This window comes from Corvus hawaiiensis, chromosome 2, assembly GCF_020740725.1.
Source record: "Corvus hawaiiensis isolate bCorHaw1 chromosome 2, bCorHaw1.pri.cur, whole genome shotgun sequence".
In the NCBI taxonomy this organism is placed as follows: Eukaryota; Metazoa; Chordata; class Aves; order Passeriformes; family Corvidae; genus Corvus; species Corvus hawaiiensis.
In genome coordinates, this window is record NC_063214.1 from 53,348,249 (window position 1) to 53,371,519 (window position 23,271).

The following is a 23,271-nucleotide window of genomic DNA, read 5'->3' on the forward strand; positions in this document are numbered from 1 at the left end:
TGGAGCTGCTATCTGGAGCAGGGCTGGGAGGAAGGGCACTTCACACTTTGGGCAGCAGCGATCCATTGCATCAGCCTGGTCTGAGGTGGCAGATCACAGCTCCAGAGCAGCCTAAACCCATCTGACCTCTGATGCCTCATCCTCTCCCTCCAACAGCCCTCAGGACTTTCCCTGACTCATTTCAGATGCTGAAGTAAAACAAAGCTAGACAAAAACCCCAGCTAACCCCTGATTTACTTCCCTCCTACCAACATAAAACTCCGGCTGTATTACCCCATTCCAGCATAGATCTCGATGACCAAGCCCTGCAGAGACAATGCAAGGCCTTTTTATAAACCTAACACTGACGGGGAGTCTTCTTTCATAGCAAAGTCTGCATTGCTCTCATTCTATATTCCATGAAATTACACAAGCTGACACAAAGCGTTAGACTGCAACACAACATAACAAACTGGGGTTTCCTGGCAGCAGACAGTGGCTGGATCACAACACACAGGGCTCTGGGTCGCTTCTGTTGCACTTGCAACAAGCAGGAGGTGAAGACTGAAACAATTTTGGGAGTAGCAGTGCAGACAAAGGGATTAAATCTGATGGGGAAAAAACAGCTTGTTGGGTTCAGCAAGCAGATAAAGGTACAGACAATAAGGCAGGATAATCTGCTACCATGTGTCTTTCTTTTCTTGAAGCACAAAAGAGAAAAAAAATGTTTCATGTTCCACAATTTTCTCCTGGGAAGATAACAAAGGTCTTCACATCTGTTTCTTTAGCATATAAACATTTAGTCAATAACCTGGACATTTCTGGATAATACCTTAGGATACAAACCCACACAGACACCCAGTCAGGACCATAAGCCAAAATCCTGCCTCTAGAGTGTTCATATTTGCAATATTATAAACAAGTGGCATCTAAAAATTGGTAGCAGGCATAAGCCTAAGTATTTCATGAAAATATTTTTTATTTGCTTACCAAATATTGGAGTATTTGATTATATAAGAGGAAAATACTTCTACCCGATGCTCTTGATGTTATCAATGATCTGGGCTGAGAGCACCCTGCAAGACCAGTGCTCTCTGGGCTAGTGGTTCACAGGGATCTCCCTCATCCTCCTATATTAGTAGCTGGTACCAGCTAATCAGCAAATGGCCTGCAATGTCATTTTTGTCGTCAATGACATAAAATCAAATCAAATCCCATTCAAGAGGTTTCAATTCCAACCCAAACTATTCAACTACTTCCCCTCTGACATGAACCTTCACTGTGAAAACTTCCGCGTTCATAACAGTCCCAACACAGCGCACATCCACCTCCTTGACTCCTGCTCCAGACATCGACTCATGCTCAGGTCAGGCACAGGGTACCAGGTCACAAAGACCCCCTGACCAGACCCCATGTGGATTGTATTCCAGCAGTCCTGTGACATCTGGATGCGAATAATTTAAGCCTCAGGATATGGAATCTTTTTCTGGCTCAGTTTGCTCATGGTGCAAGTTATTCTATTTCCACGTACCTCAGTTTATTTGTTTAAGAACTACAGATTAATCCGTTTTCCATTTTGGAAAGAACAACTGATGGCAAATGATAGAGAAGTTAAGTTAGCATTTTCCTGCTGGAACTGATAATCCTCCCTTCTTATCACAATTTTCCCAGAATTCCTCTCATAAACAAACCAAAGAAACTTTGCCAAGTTACCAAAGCATTCAAAAAATTCACAAGACAAGCAAGAACACAGTAACATACTGTCTAATACTCAGCAGCACACTTTGTCACACCAAATAAAAACATTAATGAAAACTTAACGCTTCAATATATGGAGTCTTACTGTGACTGCCTGCTACTGTTTCTCCACTGAAAAGGAGAACTGTCACTTTTTCATAACTTGCTGAAATACTGTTTTATTACTCATAGAGTTCTCTTCGTAATTAGACCCTTAATGGAGCCAGGATTACTCTCCATGCTGAAAAGACAAGGAAAGTAGGACTGTCATGACTCACAGCAGATTGCCACAGCAACCAAACTGGGACTAAAGTCCAGCTCTTAGGCATCCTACCCTGCTGCTTTCACTTCACCACACATGTTTTAGATTTCAGAGGAAAAAATAAAATCATATGGCTTTAACAACAAAATACTGCCTTCTGTTTTCCCCATTCAGGCTTGAAAAAAACAAAATCTGAACAAACCCTCAACCTTAACTCAATTAAAACCCAATCAAGCTGGGGGATATGAAATGCACTTTAAAAATTATAACAATGTTCTTTAGATATTTGGTCAAATATAATAAGAGAATGAAACATTCACAAGGTGACTGATTACCTGTTTGTTCATGCAGAATTTAAGACAGTCAGTCATGACTGATGAAATGCAGCATCCAGACAGCCAGTGCCAGTGCAGGTTATGATGTTCTCCTCTATCACATCTTGACACAGCTCCATGTCTGATAGTGTTTCAGGAGAGTCTTGATTCCCTTGGTGATTTTTATTTAGATCTTCAAGACTAAGAATATCGTCTAAAAAATAAAGAAATTACAAACTGCAGCCAAAGACACCTGAAATTACTTTACATAGTGTGGAATTTCTGTTGTGTCAGGATAGAATATATCTAGAACAAGCTTTTATTTTATCAGAATCCTCTTGATTTTTGCCTCCTAAATAGCCTATAAAATAAATGAAATCTTTCAGTTTTTTGTCTCATAGATGTTGGGCAGTGAGAGACAACACCCATGCATGCATGTGTCTATTCCCACTCTTATGCTGCCTCTCCAAAAGCAGCCTTTCTTTTAAAATTGGCAAATTTCTATCCTATTTTAGACAGAAAATTCTACCAGCTTTCAGGGAACTACTGTTGTGTATTTTTAAACTCGTTATGGAACCTGTGAAATTGTACTGCATTAATATGGAAACCATGGAAAAAGACAATGAGCAACCTTATCCCATAAACTCCACACTGCAGGAATTAATGCACGCAGAAGTCCAGAGCCTCACATGAACCCGGGTATCTCTTACTGCTCAGGTGTGTGACCTGCTGTTTGACAGCGGCTGAACATGAGCCAGCCATGCTCAGGTGGCCAAGAAGGCCAGTGGCATCCTGGCCTGTACCAGCAATGGTGTGGCCAGCAGGACTAGGGCAGTGACAGTCCCCCCGTACTCAGCATTGGTGAGGCCACACCTCAAATTCTGTGTCCAGTTCTGGGCCCCTCACTACAAGGACACTGAGGGGCTGGAGCATGTCCAAGGAAGGGCAATGGAGCTGGGGAAGGGTCTGGAGCACAAGTCTGATGAGGAGCAGCTGAGGGAGCTGGGGTGGTTTAGCCTGGAGAAAAGAAGACTCAGGGGGGATCTTATCTCCCTCTACAACAGCCAGAAAAGAAGGCGTAGCCATGACAGGACAAGAGGAAATGGCCTCAAGTTGCACTGGGGAGGTTTAAATTGGCTATTAGGAAAAATTTCTTCACTGAAAGGGTGGCTGGGCATTGGAACAGGCTGCCCAGGGAAGCCGTGAAATCATCATCTCTGAAAGTGTTCAAAAAGGAGGTAGATGTGGCACTTGGTGGACTCAGGCAGCACTGGGTTAATGGTTAGACTCAATGATCTTACAGGTCTTTTTTAACCTAAGTAATTCCATGATTCCATTATTATGCTGCCAATTTTTAGTGATAATGAAGTTTAATTAACTTGAAGACACTCAACCTTTCAGGGAAGTAAAGTCTCAAGAAAGACTACGTCATGCTAAGCATCATTTTGATCTGGAACGGATAAACTTGCTCTAATTACTGGAATTATTCCATAAGGGAAACTTTATAAGGCAATTTTAGCACTTGGATCAGGAAATGTGAAGTAATGATTCACAGCAACCATAGCTCTGTCATACCATGTACACAATCAATGGCAGCACAAATTCATTTATCCTAGTGCTTTTGCACAAAGAGGAATGTTATCAGTCATTGGTGATGACAAACCATTTGATAAGAAGAATTTTATACACTTTTTGTATCCCAGAATAGACTTACCAGTCAAACCATCTCCATTCTGCAATCCGTTTGTTTTCTGTTTTTCCTAAAAGAGAGAACAATAGTCCAGCAAAAATAAAGTATGTGACAAGAGATTTTGTTATTTTGGGCAAGAAAGTCCATGCTCTATTTTATAATTACTAACTAATTGTATTTACAGGATTTGTAAGTTAACCTTTTCCAACTAGACAAAGAGAATTAATTTGCCTACAGTCATGCAGAATAACTTCTCTGCTGCAGCTCTAGCAGAGGTGATGGAGGATGAGCTTTGGTCAGATGATGAGAGAAAACTATAAGAAGGAAAACGTCTGAATGATGGTAGCTTGTACTTAATGAACATAGGCCAGGTCAAGACACAGGTATCAAAATTTTTTGAAGTTGATCTTTCAAAACCTGAATCCTACCGTGGCAATGAGCTGGTTCTAGAAATATTCAGAGGAGGGCAGAAAACATCCATCTCCTCATTGTGGATATTAAAGCAAATTACTAACAAAGTACTGAAGAATTCCCCTTTGCATTTGAAATATTGGAAAGCCTTCCAAAATCCCCTAAAATTCATACCTCTACAGAGGTCTTCCACAGTAAATAGATCATCTTTGAAACTTTCCAGTCAAGGGGAACTATATAATCATCTGGCAACAAGGATTCTGCAGAAGAAAATATTTTTTGCAGTTGAGTGTTCAGATCTCTCCACAGCCAAAATATATCATTGAATTAGAATTTTTGCACACATTATTTATGGACTTTTTTTAAAAAAGTAGATTATTAAATGAACCAGCAGCAAAATCAGAATTTAGAATTTCTAGAATCTAAGGCCAGTGCACAAGAGGAGAAAGAGGGGGAAGGAGATTTGGGTTTGGTTTCTTTATTTAGACAAAGGTCTTCCTCTCATACTTTCATTTCCCCCACAAACTCCCCTAAAAATAGGCACACACAAGTAAAACAAACCTTTCAGACAATAAATTAAAAGAAATGGAACTTAAATAACAACCTTTACATTTTAAAATGCTTAATTATAAGAATTTGTGCAGTATCACGAGAGAAGTTACTACCTAAAATGTTTTAATTCTAACAGTGTTTAAGAAGCTGAAAAGATATTCTTTATAGGAAAACCGTCTGAAATATATTCTACACTTACATGACAATCATACAAGCAAGACAGACAACTAAATCTTTCATTTATAAATAACTAAAGACATTTATTTACCAAAAACTTCTCCTCCAAAATAATTTCAGTAAGAATTGACTGCAATTTCCGATGTTGTAAAATAATACCCCTCAAATGTGTCCATGAATGAATAGTAGCCTGTCAGTATACATATGCCACAAAAAAAAAAAAAAAGGAGGATAATTTTTGAAATGGTAGGATAATAATAATAAAGGAGAATGTGGCCAGCCAGGCACAGTTCTGATGGGAAAACCCCAGCAGTCAGTAATCACAAGCTGGCAGAGCTTCAGAGAGATATCAGGGTGGGTTTGTATTTCTTAAAGGTTATTTCCAAAAGAAAGTCATCCAAACTCCAGAGAATGTCACCTGTTACTGACTCAGAGAAGAAGGACATTTGGTTTATTAACCTACTGAATGTTTCTGAATGCCTGGCTTTTCCACTTTTTTCTTGGAAGATCCCTGTTTTCAAGTGATGGCCAACTCCCTCTAAGATTTTGAAATTTAATATCAGAGATACGAAGATTCACCAAGTTTGGAGAAGAAAAATGTTTTAAATGTAAGAGTTGAGGACATCAACAGTACTTCCTTGCTTAATTTCAGCTCTGTATGGAAAGTTCCTTTGTGTGTGGTGCCAGATTTAGGTAAGGCAGCATTGCAGGTCCTTTAGGGACCAAGCCACGTAATGCTTCCTATGATTTGCATCACTGTTCTGGCAGGTGGCATTTCCATTAACTTTTAAAAAATAACGAAGAATCTCGAGGTCAGTTGGGCCAGATAAACAGACATAAGATGCTCCTCAGTTGTCAGATTATAATTTTCATATGAAAATTCATGTTTAAGTTTAAATTCTACTGAAACAAACAGATGTAAAGGTCTGTATACTGAAAAGCTGGTCTGTTTTTAAATCCTGTTTGTTGTCTAAATGACAGTTACAGTTTCTCCACTAAATTTGGACCCATGAATCTGAAAAACATTATGCACAGGGACCATGGCTCCTTCAGCAGGTGTTCTAGGGTGAGTTCCAAGCAAAACTCCATTGTTGTTGCTCGTTACAGCCCTGTGGGATTGCATTAGCCTGCAGTATATTGGGAAACGATGGTTGCCACACACAATTCGAGGACTGATTGTCTTTTACCTGCAAACTTAAAACTATATACAAAATATAGCACAAAAATAAGACATCTGGAGCTCTGGAAGGCAAGTGTACAACACTGGGACACTCATTAATCAGGCATGATTAAAAAGAAGGCATTCACTATCAGAAAATACACCTTTTAAGTTTGATATTTAGTTTCAAACTAAATTAGATTTTGGGATTTTCAACAGCATCTAAGCCATGTAAGAGTGTATGAAAACTTTACTAAAAAAAAAAAAGTTACTATTTGGAATATAAAACCAAACATGCAACCTTTATATAAGGGCACACATTTTGTACCACATTTTCATTTAGTTCCATAATCATTGCAGTAAAGTCTTACTCAGTAGGATGTATTAAAACATCATTTAGTTCTGTAATCAACACAGCAAAGTCTTCCTAGGATATATTAAAATGTCGGCAAGTGTTTCATGCTTTGGATTTGAAGTTAGTCAATTTTTGTTGCTAAAAAGACTGCAAATACAGGACCAAACCAAAAGCCCCTTTTGCAGAGATTGAGGATTTTAGGTAAAAACTAAAAACTATCACCAAAGCAGCAGTGATTTGTTTCAACAGGATTAATATTTAACTAAGAACTGCAATAAAAATTAGTTTTTAACCATAGTTTTTTTGTTTGTTTTTTTGTTTGGAGGGAGTGCTTTGTTTTTTGTTTGTGGTTTTTAGGGGGTTGTGGGTTTTTTGGGGGTTGGGTTGTTTTGGGTTTTTTTACTTTACATAGGAGTAGTAATAAAAGCACTATACCCAGTGGAAGACCTGGAGAACCAAAGAGCTGCACAAGTTGAAAAGCAAATCCTAATGATAAGGGAAGTCCCAGAAAACTACATTTCATATCTGCATCTTGACAATCTTCAAGTTGTGAGGCCTTTGCTGGCTCAGAGTCATCTGCTTCATTTGCATTTGCACTGCAGCTTGCCAATGTATTAGAATCTTCTAGATATTCAGAAACAACTTCAAGAGAAGGCAAAGTATCCGGCTGGCCATTTGTAACCTCTGAAGAAACATGTTCACACTCATCCTCTCTTTTATCAACTACCTGTTGTGGCTGAAGTGTTGTAGCTTGCTCCTCCTTAGTTTTGGAATCTACACAAACCTTGAAGGCACATTTTAATATAGGAGAACACTGTTCTGAATGAACGTAAGAAATATTATGTAACAGAGCATCTGCATCTGGAGTGGGTAAGGAATATTCCTGCAATGAATGGTCCTGTTCATGTGCTTCTCCACAGTTCTTGCTTAGAAAGTTCTTCTGCCTCACTTCCAAAACACTTTTCTGGGGAATATCTTCTCTTATCGGGACTTCCTTCCCTCCCTCTGTATGACCAGTGATCTGTCTTGGAAGGTTAAACTTTGGTGCTAAGTTGACAATTCTCCTGTATCTCTTCCTCTTCAATGTAATTGGTGTAGCATCATTTATTGGCACATTTACCTCACTTGAACCCTGCGTGAAGGTAGCCCTGGCTTCCCCTAGGGAATTGAAGTGCACTTTACCAGTTGGAGATGCAGACAGACCATTGCTTATTACGTTGCCAGTCTCCTCCGTTTCTGTTTCATGATGGTTTTCCTTTACCAATCCTTCACTTGACTGATGGCAGTTTAGCTTTGCTGAACTGTTTGTGTGAGTCTGTTCAGGTTTCATCACTTTCTGAGGTCTTTGTTCACCTACGAATTTATCCTCAGAGTAAGGAGAGAGAGACATTTGAGTATTGAAGCCCATCTGCAACTCCTCAGTAGACAAACTAATTGAAAAAAAAGCCCAGGCACTGGAGCTAGTCTCTTCTGCTTTTAATGCACCTTTGCCCTCTGTGTTATCAGGCACGTTATCAAGTACACTGGAATTGTAACACTGAGAGATTTCTTCTTCACTGTTTAAACTTACCAGCTTGGCTTCCAAGTCAGGTTCACATGTAATTTGACATGATCTCAGTTTGTTTTCTGTGCTTAACAGTGACATACCATAGTCTTCAGAAATGCCTTCTGTTTCCTGGATGGAATTCTTATCACTGCTTATTTTTAGGAAACTGCAAAGACTGTCTTTGTGCCTTTGATTTGCTTCCTCATCATCTAGTGCATTTTTGGTTAGGTTTTCAGTACAAAAAGGTTTTACATCTCTTAAAAGCAAACTGTCACTTTCTACAGGCAATTCATTTTTCCATGCACTATTTGACATCACCGAGACCTCAGGCACAGTGACCAGAAAACTCTCCCTTGAAACCCCTGAAGCTTCTTTTAGGCTTTCATCACCACTCTTAGACTGCTCTTCACAAACTGCTACTGGATCCTCTGGGTCTTTGCTGAATGTACACAAAGATTTTTTGTTTTCTTCTTCCAAATCATCCTCCTCGCTTTCTGATCCATCATGGTCACCTGGAATTGGATGATGAGCTACTCCACATAACATTTTCTTCGTAATTTCTGTACGATTACTTTTCATTGTTTTGTTTCTTTTTCTCTTTTTCTTCTGTTTTGCTTTTGTTAACAGGTATCCAGGGTTCTTGCTTAAAATTGCCTCCCTAAGTGAAAACAAAGAAGATTAAATGTAAAACCACAAACAGGTAAAAAAATCAAACCCCCACTAAATTAGAGTAATAATGTATTCATGGTGATCAATTTGAAGAATAGGTACTTTATGTTAATATGATGATCAAACACAGACTATCTGCTTTTTTTCAATAGATAAGATCTCAGATCAAACCTTCTATTGATTAAACAAATGTTCAGGACAATCCTGAACATTTAAATCTGTTTCAATAAATCCAGCTGTCATCTCAATATCTTAGCTTTACAAAAAGTATCACAAATCATTGCAAGACCAAACATCGTGTTTCTGGAAGTCTTTCTAGCATGATATTTGAATAACAGATCCTGAAGAACTGGTGCTATTCTGAAATTTCATTGAATGTCATGCTGAGCAGAACTGAAAGACAATGTCATCCATTAAGAACAAATACTCACATTTAAAACATACTAACCAAAATCCAAATAATGTAAAGTTACAGTGACTACAGCAACTCTGATATTTACTGTTCAGTATACTAAGTGTTATTTGAAAGAAATATTTCATATTTTATTACCAACAAAATAATACACTGTGAAAAAAATAAGATGGTTGTAGGAAAAATGTTTATTTACAGTTAATTTTGTAGCTCTTTTCAGAACTTCTTATTTATTTTGTCTACATTTCTCATCAAATTTAGCAGAAAGCAGCCCTGACTTCTCTGAAATCTTGATGCTGGCCCATCAGCCAGCTAACCCTGAAATGAACACTTGTAAGAAAAACCCAGTCCAGGATTCCACGCAGGAATCTAACATCTCCCCTTAAAATTCTTCAGAGAGAAGATTTTTCAGAGCTAAATTTGATTGATAAATTGTTGTACCAAACACCTGCTCCTTTTCTGTAGTTCTTCACTTTTCTGAAACCCTTTGTTTGGAATGGTACTTCACACAACACACTAAGGCAAAGCAGCAGCTAGAATCATAGGGTAAAATTAGTTAATTTTTGGGAATGCATACGTAGAATTACCTGCTTTAAGTGCTGTATTCTGAAATTCTTGAGAGAAGCAATACAAAACAAACCATAAAAGGGTGACTGCCATTGTAGAGGGAAAGCTGATCACCAGGACGCAGCCTGGGAACTAAGGGTCACTGATGGGAATCTATCCTTACCCTTTATTCGTTCCTAAATTTACTCATTGCTAGTCTCTTAAAAGTTCTTTCTAATTTGAACTCTACAAAGCAAACCCTTCTAATTCTCAGAAGGCAAAGGACATCAGGAGCTTTCTCAACTGAACAACAAAGTTGCTTGACTGCAACAGGATTCAAAAGTCTTGATGCCTTGATATTGCTGCAAAAAACCACTACGGTTTCCATAGTGATCCTGTTGGAAAGCTATTATTTACTGGCCTATAATAGTATCCAGATAAGAAATCTTACTAAGAAATGGTATTTCCTTCAAATGTTGGCATTTAAGTCCAAATGGTGCTTTTCCCCAAGTAATGAAAACTGACTTCTCCTTTTCCAGATCTGTGTATTTTTGATACAGTGCCCTATAGTTTAAGTGTGACTGTCCACACCAGAGATTACTGAAGACAGCCAAGATAAATTCCATGTTGAATTCTGTTCACAACGCACTCCTTAGTCAGCAACCTGCCTCCTACCTCTCCAGAAAAGGAGACATAGAATGCCAAAGTTTTATGATTGAACAGATCTAATTTGTCTGTTGAAATAAATTATATCTAAGTGTAGTACCTGCGATAGTAGCTGGAGAGATTACTTTCTTACATATACCCCAAATGTGCAGAAATCATATACTAATTCAAGATTATATCTTAAATCTTGACATTAACTTTCTTATTTAGTGAAGAAAATTCGTAACTTGAAAGTGGTTTTAGACAAGGAAATTCTCTGGGTTTTTCAGATTCATAAAACCCCCTACCAGTGAAGTAGAAAATAATGTCCCAATTTTAACTGTTTTCAATGGACTGGGGAATAAAACATCAGACCTGAGCACCAGTTTTAAGAAGAATTTATTGTTGTACCTAAACTCCTTGTGCTGCCAGAACAACTGCAGAAATGACAACCAAATTATCCATGTCAGCACTGGCACAGGAAAGGAATGAACTTCTCCAGCCTTGATATTATTGTAGCTATACTTTGCCTATCACTCACTTCTCCCAGATGTGAATTTGCACTGCTGCTGCTGGAAATTAACTTCTCTAATACTGGTGCAAGCATGTTTCTTGTGTCTAACCCCTGACACATCTGACAACACTTTCACGACAATGCTGACAGAAACTTCCTTATGCTGGGATGTTGCATGAAAGGATATTGATATCCTCCCAAAGAAATGAGGGAGAAAGTCTTAAAGGTCTGCACACTTACTTAGTCTCCTTACTATTAATTCTGAATCAGGAAGGAAAACCACACTGGATGGGATTCACTTTAAAACGCAAGAACAGAAAAAACACATTCATCAAATAATGGGAAAAGAATCCCCTGGATAATCCAGAAAAACTAACAGCTATTACTGCATTGAAATTGTTGCATGTCAAAATAATAATAAATGCAAATGTTGAGCCAGGATGATGATTTAACATACCTGGATATGACCATGAATAGTGACATTCAACAGTTCATCATAAATACAACTACGTAATTTCTGTGCTTTGGAAATATGGAGGTTTTATAACAGTTCAAGAAAATTAGTCTTTGAAAGATTTGAATTTCCGAAAGAAAGGACCAAAGATAAAAGGAAAGTGATGAACTATTAAGTGTAGAATAATAAAATATATTACTCTTCATGGTTCCAGGTAACTTTTGTTTTTCAATTGATTCTACGAAAATACTACTCCAAAGAAATACTCTAATGCACCATGATGACATACCTAAAATTTCCTGCTTGGGGTATAACCCAGTATCATGTTAAGGTTTCTGCATTCAATGAAGCAAATTGTCTACTAGTTTTCTTAAGATTTATCTTCATTCCTCCTCTTTTAGTCCACCTACATGCCTTTTGAGAGTTTCTCTTACTGTAAAACCATATGGCACACAAACACTGAGAAAATGCAAGAACCAGCATGGAGACAGACTTGTCTTCTTTACAGGGACATTTGCTAGTGAGCTGTTTTTAAACCCATACAACACATGCAAAAGGGAAAAGACAAAAGGTGCTATTTCAGCTGATACTTAAATTTTGCTACATATTATGCATTTAGAAACCTGGTTAGTCATAAAAAGACCTGAAAAAATGTAATGGTATCTTTGTTGAAATAGGAATTCCCCTTCTGTAACACTTTTAAATTTCTCAGTGTATTTTTTAGACAATACTACAAGCTTTTTGCCATAACTCTGTTACATGTGACTTTAAGGTTGTACCCTCCTGCTGTAGCAGCTTGACTGATTAGAGTCAGTGCTCAGATAACACTTTTAACTGGAGAAACAAATGCACTTTCACAACCATTGAGGCAGAACATGCTAACTAATTAATCTAAAGCAGTCACATTTTGCTAAAAAATGGCAAAACCAGAAGCGTTACTTATTTGCAGTTGTACAGACATAACTCCAGCATGCATCTAAGCTGATGTCTGCTTGATATAAAAAAATGCCTGCAGTCACTGCTGTAATGAAATACAGGATAGAATCATTTAGGTCAGAAAAGATCTCTGAGATCATTGAGTCTAACCATTAACTCAGCACTGCTAAGCCCATCACTAAACCATGTCCCCAAGTGCCACATTTACACATCTATTAAATACCTCCAGGGATGGTGACTCCACCACTTCCCTGGGCAGCCTGTTCCAATGCCTGATCACTGCTAAATAAATGTTTCCTAATCATCAGGCAAGATGGAAGAACAGATAAAATTTAAAATCCAATTCTATATGACATTTAGCAATGAGGTACATGGTCTTTCAGAAATGTATGCCATCATTAATCTCCAAAGTCTCTGGACTGTGTTTTCAACATAAAAATTACAGTAGAGCAGCATGCATAAAATGGCATTTACTGGGATACACTTCACCTTCCCCATCTGGTAAGTCCAAGTACATTGTTGAGGTCCTTGTGACCTAATTTTGCTTCAGCAACAACGAAAAATTGAAGTTATAATTTTGGAATAACAAAAAAAGCCCAGGTACCAGCCTGTTACATATCTTGACTTTAATGAATGAATGATAAAGATCTAGTTCCTCAAAACCAAATGGAATATTGGTATCAGGTGATCAAGCAACTGCAAAAAAACCACAAAACTTGCCAGCATTACTGGGCTTCCTGAAAGTTGCAATTCCATTAGACAGCTGAGCATTCAACTTAGCACTTTGCTGCTGAAGAAAGTGTCTTTGTCACCCTTTCCTACTCCATCCTCCAGATGTTGCCCTTGCCCTTCCACTACGGTCTTTTGCTGGCTCTACCACTCTCCTTGTGGATGGATTCACCTGCCTGACCCTGCATCAAAACAAAAGAAGTAGATACTTCGTTGTTATGCTCATTTAACTCTCCAAAGCAAGAAGTAAAATAAGTGTCTAGCTAAGACAAAGAAGTGGTTGGTGGAACAAGTGAGTACTTACAGCAGCAACACATCAGATTGCCTCACAGAAAGGAAACTCAGCACAAATTATTTGTAAGAACTGTTTACACATTACAGCATTGCAAATTAATTCTCTCTGCCCCAAAACAGTAAAGATCCTACTAACTGAATTCAATCCAAAGTAACGCAGTATTTATTTTGTCTCTCAACAGCATTGCCACCTTTATAAAATATGCTAATCTATCACAATGTGCAAAGAACTGCTCCAATCTTTGTATTTTCTACAGGTGTGATGTATATACAGTTCAGCACAATGTATAATCAGTCATCAGATGGCTGCCCAGTTATAGTCCAGACACAAAAGACATTGATCTAGAGAGTACACAGAGAATAAGCACATAATTGGTTTGATTAAAGCATGCCTTTAGAAGCTGTTCATTTAATCAAATACATGGCAAAGTGCAAGCACTTTATTTTTCAAAGTAAAAAACCCAAGCAACCCACCCACTAAAACTCCCACATTCCTGAGGTAACTGCAATTCAGTTTCAAATGAGAGTCTATTCATTCCATAGAAATTTCAGGTGGAATGACTTTACTGATCTTTGTCCTGCCTGGTTCATGAAAGTCATAAATATCTTATGATTTGAATGTCCTTTTCTTGGCTCCTTAGTCATAGAATATGCTGATTAAGATTAAAGAAATCAATCCTGAATATACTGTTTGATACATATGTTAATGTGTAATGAATATACTTGTGCCCAGTATCAAATATCTACTTTCTGAACACGTGAAACAACTCAAAAGCTACTTAAACCTCCTCTAGATGCCATAAATATTTCACCTGACACAATTCACAACTCTGAGGAAAGAAACAAAACAACTCCCCCAGCAAGAGATGGACGGATGGATGCCAACAGATGGAGAGGAGGCGCCGTTTTTTCTTTGATTGAATTTTTCTGCACCATTAAGTACAGCTCAGTGTTAAAATGCAGGTTAAGAAGGAGAAAAAAAAGGACAATGTGGAACACTCCAAGTGATCTGACTACATCTTAAAGGGATGTACTTAAAAGAGAGAGAAAAAACACTCCAGTTTCATCATCAGCCTTTCCCCCATGAAGGCTCAGAGGATCATTTTAAGTTCTGGCAACATTTAGTCCTTTGAAGAGAACATGATGGGCACAGATTCCAATGTTATGCACTGCAAGTACAGTACCAATCATCTTGTCATGCACTCTAGAGTTACTCTTCAAATAAATAAATAAATAAATAAATAAATAAATATTTTAACCAGAAAATAAAAAGACCCACATACTGCAATACATCATCCTAGCACTTGAACACAGATGACAGACATCATATCAGAATGTAAAGATAAGTACAACAAAAGGGTTTTCAAAGTAAAAATGAGATTTACAGGGCGAAGTGTTGACCTTTCTTACCAACGCACATTCACACCAAAAACAAACGTAAAGTGAAATTTGAGATGAGACACAAGCAAAATCAAGTTGAAGAAAAATAGGGGTGTGAGATGAAGGAAGCAATGGGTATAATGAGAGCAAAATGAAATATCTGGAGATATGTAATAAACTATTCCCTGTTAGGAACTTTCAGTGAAAGATGACAGATTTTAGCTGTATTAAAAATAACTTCAATTAGCAAAATTATAGCAAAGAACTAACTATCCACCAAAGTACAGACCGTAATTCTGGAACAAAAGCACAAGTTTTAGAAACACAAGAAGATATGGCAAACTTAAGGACGAAAAAAGTATGAAGACAAATATACTGTACGACACAAAATACTACTTTTAACAGAACAAGAAAAAAATTCAAAAGGACAGCTTAGGGAGTGGGGTACTATATGCTCAGCTTTTAAATCAGCAAGAGTTTGGACTGAGGCATTAAAATTAGAGAACAAGGTGTAGCTCTCCACACAAGTTTATAATGAAGGGAACAAAAGCAGAGAAGATGGATCCAGAGTTATGAAGACAACTGTAATAACAAACACACAGGACTCAGATGAGAAAAAAGCAGTTCAAGAATAAACAAAAAAAGGTGGGGAAAGTTACAACAGGAGAACAGTATCAGCAAATATTAAGTAACCAGCCTGTAACCTAGATTATAGCAACATTAAAATACTGGTAACTGCAGACAATGTTGCTATTCACAACATCTGCTCCACTTGTTGCACTCATTCTGTGAATCTCAAATGCTCAATGAAATACTGAGAACTACAGAGCATTCAGTTAAAATGCACATTCTCTGGATGTTATTATACCTTTTTCAACAAATCTCCACACTTCATCATACTAGCATCAAAATTTTACTTACTATTTCTGCATACTACACTTTGGTATTAACTCGTTTCCCTTTTCGAGCATCTTTCACCCAAAGGACTAGAGATACACAAGAGACAGGATGAATTACCCCCTTAAAGACAATTACTTTTAAAAAAACAGCCCTGTATTATTCCTAGAGTGTTGGGGATGAATAGATGCAGAAAACTGTCTTGGAATTCTGCAATTTAGTAAGGATCAACAGAAATTTGTCTTTGGAGAGAAAATAAAAAATTACTTTAGATAAGCACTAATATATGCTATTATTTTCTATAAATAGTTCTGGAAAGACAATACAGGTAACAAGAGATAAATGGACACTGAGGGAGGGAAAAGAGGATCAGCTATAGGTGGTGTCAAGGAACCTGTGAGCAACTCTGCCTAGTTATGAAACAACATAACCAGAATAAAGGGTACAGCCAGTTTTGCTGCTACAGTCAAAGCCAGAAACTTAGTGTCCATCTGAGAATAAGAACAGCATCACAGCCAGCATCCAACACCCTGAGACCAGGCAGCACTTCCATTATTAGTGATTTAAAACTCTTCTCTGATAGGTAAGAGCTAACTCTTCTGATATTCTGGACACTGCTCTCACTCTTATCACTTGTAACAGAGTAACTTCTGTCAGAAAGGACCTCTGGAGATCACGTGGTCCAACCTCTGCTCAAAGCAATACCGTGGTCTCGCTGCTCAGTGCCATCTCCATGTAAGTTTTGAATATTCTAAGGATGAGATTACACAAGCCACCATCCAGGGCACACTTCCCATGTTGCAACCTCCACCCACTGCTTCTCATCTAAGAGGACCCAGACTTAGGACCAAGAAAGGCACCTAAGTATTAATTATTAGAACCAAGAACTCTCTAAACTCAAGTTTAGACTGCAGGAACAAAGCAAGAACAGAATGAAACACAATGCTCCGCCATCCACATATTGCATACAAAGAATTCCACCTATAATCCCACATATCATGAATTTTTGCTGCACTGACATAAGCACAGGCTCTGTAAAGTGAAGAATAATGCTAAATATTCACTGAGTATTTAGCATGTGTACCAAACGGGTGCAAAGAGCCACAAATGCAGCTCAAACATATAGACCTGACCTGCTTAAGGTAGATGATTCCATGTCTACACTTTTGTTATCAAGGTCCCTGTAAAGCACTGTATCCATCTTACAAGCAATCAGGAAAAATGCTAAATGGGGGGAAGTAATACAATCAATCCACTCCTAAACCAGGTTAATGAGCCTTCAGAAACTATTACTGGTTAAGAGCAAGATGTGGGATAAGTTGTTTGATAACTCCTCATACACTATCATAACCTATAATACAGGTTACCCAAACCTAGGGCTAATGAATAAAGAAAAAAAAAATTATTAAAAGTATCATGAATAAAATAACAGCCAAACAGCACTATGGGCCTATGACTAAGGCTGATTTGTACATGAGACAATACATCCCTCAGAAATAAACAAATGACTACTCCATCAGCTAAAGCAGCACTTCTTAGTCTGTTAGCAATTTAAAAAGAGGCTAAACAACGTCCACTACAGAATTCAACCTTTTTAAAATCAGTAATTAGAAAACATGCAACTACATGTTCCAAAAGAAAAGTTAATTGGATTAACAGAGAAAAAAAAAAAAAAAAAAAAAAAAGAGAAAAATATTTAACATCACTAAAAAGACTGCAAGTACAACTGGGGTGGTTTTTTTTTTTGGGGGGGTTTTCATGGATATATATATTCTGGCTTGGCACAACATGATATTGTTACAAGAGCATTATAAATCAGTAAGATACACATGACATGGTCAAGGACTGCCTGCCTACCAGAGAAATGAAGTGGGAGCATTATCAGCTAAAACGAAACTGCAATTCCAGACACAATACTTCAATGCTTCTATTACCCTTGATCTAGAATTACACTGACAGTCTACCTCAAGCAAAACCCACCATTTGCTGCTTCTCCATTACTACAGAAATAAAGACAAATTTGAGATGATCAGACCTTGACAAGCTCTGTTACTTACTACTTTTTTTCAAAAAAAGACCAATTACGTTTTCACACATTTTTCTGTGAACTCAAAATAAGCAGATTTACAGATAATTTCAACCAATAAGCCTATAAAAAGAGAAGAAAAACCCAACAAATTTATTGATGTACAAGATTTTCACCTACAATATTAATAGAGAGCTTTGATCTCTGCTACTGCTTTTATTTCAAAAGGATGAGAATATAAACATTTAAATGAGACAAGCATCACTCTAGAAACACTAAAGTGAAGTATTCCACATCTGATCCACATGAAACATCTGATCACTCAAAAGGAGGACTTACTTTCAGTTTCAACAGTCTTTTTAATGCTTTTTACAGGGAATTTTAATACATGTGTCTATTCTTTTGAAGTCTCAACATATACCTAATCACCTCATTTCCATGATGTACCAGTACTGAGCAAAAACATTTCTTCCAGAAAATTTGATTGCTAGGAGAAAGCAGAAGTTAAAACTACACGTCACACACGAATGTGAGAATTCTTCTAATTCACTGAGAATGAAACTTACTGCTCAGCTCAAAGAAAATACCAAAAGTCTAAATTACAACAGGGAAGACAGACACAAAACAATTAAGTATAAATATTATGGGTCCTATCTCAGGTAGAGAAAGCCTTGTTTCTAGCTATCTATTAGCAAAGAAACAACCATTTCTGCAAAAGGTTCCAAGAGACAGATGACAAGAGAGAAAATCGTGGCCTTCGTCTTAAACACAAAAAGTTTTAAAAAATTATGTATCATGGCAAACTAGATTAACCTCCAGAGGACATGGCTACAAGAACACGACAGAATTCCTCACAGGAGATCATTTAACATCACTTAAATGTTAAAAAATTATGAGTGTTACATCTAGGTTGTACTCGTGGTTAGCAATAAAGACAGTTTAACAGGTAAAGCAAGACCTGCACATGCAAGCTAAACAAAACAAGGAATTCATTCACCACTTCCCACAGGCAGGCAGGTGTTCAGCCATCCCCAAGAAAGCCAGGCTCCATCACATGTAACTGTTACTTCAGAAGACAAACTCCACCATTCCAAACCCCCTCATTCCTTCTTCCTCCAGCTTTATATATCAGGCCTGACGCCTTAAGGTCTGGCATCTCCCTTTGGTCAGCTGGGGTCAGCTGTCCCAGCACTGTCCCCTCCCAACTCCCTGTGAGGAGCAAAAAGTCCTTGATGCTGTGTAAACACTGCTCGGCAGTAACAAAAACACCCCTGTGTTATCAATATTGTTTCCAGGGCAAATCTAAAACACAGTCCCAGACCAGCTATTCTGAAGACAACTAACTTTATCCCACCCAAAACCAGCACACAGGTTTCTTAGGGTTTGGTCTTGGAGTGGTGATTTTTTTCTTGTCCATACAAAATTAAAATGAGAAAACTAAATCACCCAAAGAATGCTGATGAAAACCTTTGATAATTCGGGAAGTAAACCAATAAATCACGAAACAGCAGCTTAGATGAAGCAGTAAAACTAGAATCATTTCTCCCTATACAGCTGATGCTAAGTGGTCTGCTATATGAACCAACTGATGTATGTTCTATGTATTAATTTTCATTTACATTTCATACTTAGAAAAGCTGAGTGTTAAATTTACTTACCAAACATCCCACTAGTTTCAAGTATGCAGGAGAAACTCAGAATTTATAACATTATGGTTCTAAGCATTAGTTAAATTTGAAAAAACCCCAACCTGACGCTATTATTTCATTAAATATGATGAACTAGCAATTTATTTAAAAAGTGAACAATAGGAAACCTTTGTTCTAGGTACATTATCATCATCAACACAAGTATTGTATAGAAAGTACAGACAGTAAAAATTCTTAGATCCCCTGTCTAGCTGAGCAGCAAGTTCTTACATTTCTTGCACATACATTTTGAGACAATAACTAATTTTCCTTGGTTTTGAGGGCATGAAAAATTCAATACCTGCAACATGTATTTCACATAATTTTTTATTTTTACATATAAATAGTGTATAGTGTAAAATCAACTTCTGATATATATGTCTGTGACTGTCATATCCTCAAAAAATATGATTATACCATGAAATAGAAGTGTTACACTGACAGTAATTCCAGTGTTTTCACCTACCATGTCACTGTACTTACCTTGGAATACAGCTGTACAGATGAAGCAATTTCCAAATGTTTGATACAGAAACAAATTGCAAAGGTTCCCTTTCCTAAGTGTTCTTTGCAAACTGCAGGCCTATTGATCAGCATGCTTTGCACAGCAAAAACACTCCCATCCACCCATAATTAAAAAGGTGACACAAAAAAGCCACACCATCTTAAAACAGTACAAATTAGTACCTATTCAAATTAAATACTGCTAAAAAATCCCATTTCAGTCTTCAACAATCAGCTCTTTCTTGACATGCTTCAGCACACTGTGTGCATAACTCATAAGCCTCAATAAATTTTATCATGTTATAGCTTACAGTAACAGAGTAAATGAGTCTAAAATCTTTTTATCTCCCCCACACTTGAAATGTGCTTTCATGTTTAAATATAAAAACTTTGGCATAATTGAAGTATTACTGAGCATTTACAATGATATCCATGATTCCCTTGAGACACAGAAAAAGATAACCATGAAAACTAAAATACAGTAAGATATTTGATATGAATAACAGACAATGAATAATATAGTTGGGGAGCCTCTTTTCTACACATACACATAATTCAATATATTAACAATGCATGCGCTACTGAAACACTTTAAATTATAAAAAACCACTATAAATTTAACTTTGCACAATAGATGTAAAAAACCACAGAAAGATACTTCATTATATACCTGGATTTTCAGGTTTCATAGTATTCAGACTTTATTGACAAAGTAACTTTTAGGGCCTATTCAAAAATCGTCTACAATTAAAAAAAATTATGCTGGCTTCGGAATTTTCAAAATTCTGATACTATGACACCAAATGAGTAATAGATAACCATCCAAATTCTTCTAGTTACATACTCATGTTCTTTACAAAATTTCCTGTTCTCCGATTGATCATTCAGTGTATAAGGAAGTCAAGTGTAGTTAGGTTATTTCAGCTCGCAAGTTAGTAAAAATGCTCATCTGTATAAAATCCTACGAGCTTCAAAATAATAAAAACTGCTGCATTGAACTACTTCAACAATACTGAACACAAATATATTTTATTAATACAGCAAGCTGTTAGAAAAAATGCAAAGTGAACACTTACAAACTCATCATTTTTTTAAGAGAAAAAGAGCAGTTAGTCAGTCTCCATGCTGGCTCATTCTTTGTTATGTGCTCAACAGATTACATTGGCTACGCTAAAATTAGGAATGCAAGATGGTTTTACAGAATTACATCCACTATTTATATTGAATTGATGCATTCCAACCGTGGACTGGGAATTGACAGCCTAATTCTTTAAAACCTCATTTTTATCACAAAGGAAAGAAACTGATTTAGAAAGACACAGCTGTGAAATTTTGGGGGTTTAGTGATAAAATTTAATTTTTTTTTTAGTCAGCACAAAACAAGTCGGTGGTGTGCCACCATCATCATAGTTTATATACTACCAATGAGAATAAATAAAAAAATGATTCAGGTTGCACAGTTTACAGCTGGTGAATACTGTACGGGCAGAATGTTGCTTCAGCTACCACATGAACTTCTGAGACCAAAAAAGAAAGGAAAAAACCAACAAAACAACAACAAAAATCAAACCTCTTGACTGAAATGAGAAAACACATGCCAAAATTTTGCCAACTGGCAATACATACCAAACAGAACTAAAGCACAATCCAGAACATAACTGCTTTCAAAAAAATCTCCAAAAAGGTAAGAAGACTAAATAACAATCATTAAAATTGATTACTGTGTAGATAAACTCTTCTTTTGGGGCTTTAATTCTCTTTTTAAAATCCTTATTATGACCCATAAAAAAGCCCTGCTCAACAGTTACCTCATCTATGACAACGTCATTGTCTCAGATTTATTAAGAAAGACTCTGCTATATGCCATACTATATTAAATATTTTACTAAAACCCAAGGTCTTACAACTTTAATAAATGTAGTTTTAAAAACCATTAAATGTACAATTTTATTTACATGTAAGTCCATTAAAAAGAACAACCTCCAGAAGAAAATGGGTCTTGAAATAGGCCTATTTAAAACACAGAAGATCACTACTTTATTGGAGGCGATGATGTGTTTTGAAGAGGCAAATAACAGATTCTTATTAACTGACTGCAACTGTGTTACTGGCTACTGGAAATACTGAAAGAACTCCATGAGTCTGTATTGTCTCCCCACCTATGTCTTCTCTGCAGAGGTGGTCTTTGAGTGTTTTTGTGGGGAGGTACCACTGAATTCATGACAATAGGGATGGATATTTGATATTCGTATCGTTCCAACATCTGAGCAATCTTCTCACGAGTGACCCCATGTTTATTCCTCCTACAAAAACAAAAATTTAAATAAATTGTTTGGTATGTTTATAATTATATATAGTTATATGTAAGTATATATATAATTGCATGTTACAGTCTTCAAGAAAAAGCCCTCTAAATTCTCAATTTTTTCTTCTTGCTTTTATTACACTGTATCCTAATACATCCTTCATACAGAAATGTGATGTTATTCACTACAGCTATGCAGCTGAACTATCCTAGAAGGATTTTGCTAATTATTCATCAGATTTTACATGGTATACTAGCTAATGAGTAGAGATATGAATAATAGCATAGACTACTCCTTATGAAAGCAATGTTCAAACTAGCATAAAAAAACCCGAACAACTGCACAGTTTCAAGACTTAATGACAGAATATTTTCTCATCAAGAAATCTCTACAGAGCAAGAAGCAATTTAACTTCTGAACCAGAACAACATGCTCACAACACTTTTATCTACCAGTTGTAACTGACACTTGCTGCAAATTTAGAAATGTACTGAAACACATGTAAGGGAAAAGGTATCAAAAGTGCTGTCCTATTCTTGCAGTGCTCAGTGACCAGCCACTTTCAGAAGAACTTGGTCTATTAAGAACCTGAGGCTTTACACATTACATTAGAATGTATTTATCTCCTTGGTATCTATGTAATAAGACTTTAAAATCCATGTTAGCAGAGAATTTCAGTCTCTGCCAAAAGAAAACCACAAGCCTCATGCACAAACTGAATGTCAGAGAATTGCCAGAACTGTAACAGAACTGAATCTAAAAGAAGAGACATAAAACAGAAACAAAATGTTTTGGTAGCATCAACAAGCATTTATCATAACCCAATACATCCTTATTGCCAAGAAACTTTGTCCAAGCTGAATTATTTCCACAACAAACAAAGAGGGAATGTGTTTCTGCACCTTTGTGCTTTCTGCCAGCGACAGAAGAGGTATGGGCCTTACCAACTTGCTCAGTTCTATAAAGGAGAAATCAACACTGGGAACAAACATGCTATACTGGAAAGAGGATACTCCACACAAGTATTTTAAAAGACTGATTTCCTCACCACCCAGCCCCGTAATGACTTTGTGAGTATTATTACAACAA

General features: G+C 36.9%; 1 protein-coding gene across 9 annotated transcripts in view; it reads right to left on the reverse strand.

Annotated features, from left to right (window-relative positions):
• N4BP2L2 (NEDD4 binding protein 2 like 2) overlaps positions 1-23,271 on the reverse strand; it is a 41,748-nt gene that overhangs the window by 3,794 nt on the left and 14,683 nt on the right. For 5 of the 9 annotated variants that reach the window (XM_048295030.1, XM_048295032.1, XM_048295029.1 and 2 more), the window contains 5 exons: positions 22,036-22,179; positions 7,072-8,840; positions 4,568-4,653; positions 4,007-4,052; positions 2,314-2,506 (listed from right to left, as the gene is read on the reverse strand). In XM_048295030.1, the coding sequence (XP_048150987.1) occupies positions 2,346-2,506; positions 4,007-4,052; positions 4,568-4,653; positions 7,072-8,840; positions 22,036-22,179 (2,206 nt within the window). In that variant the 3' untranslated portion in view covers positions 2,314-2,345. Of the gene's footprint in view, positions 1-2,313; positions 2,507-4,006; positions 4,053-4,567; positions 4,654-7,071; positions 8,841-20,538; positions 22,180-23,271 lie in introns of those variants that run through there. The other 4 variants (XM_048295037.1, XM_048295038.1, XM_048295035.1 and 1 more) reach the window with 3 other exon arrangements.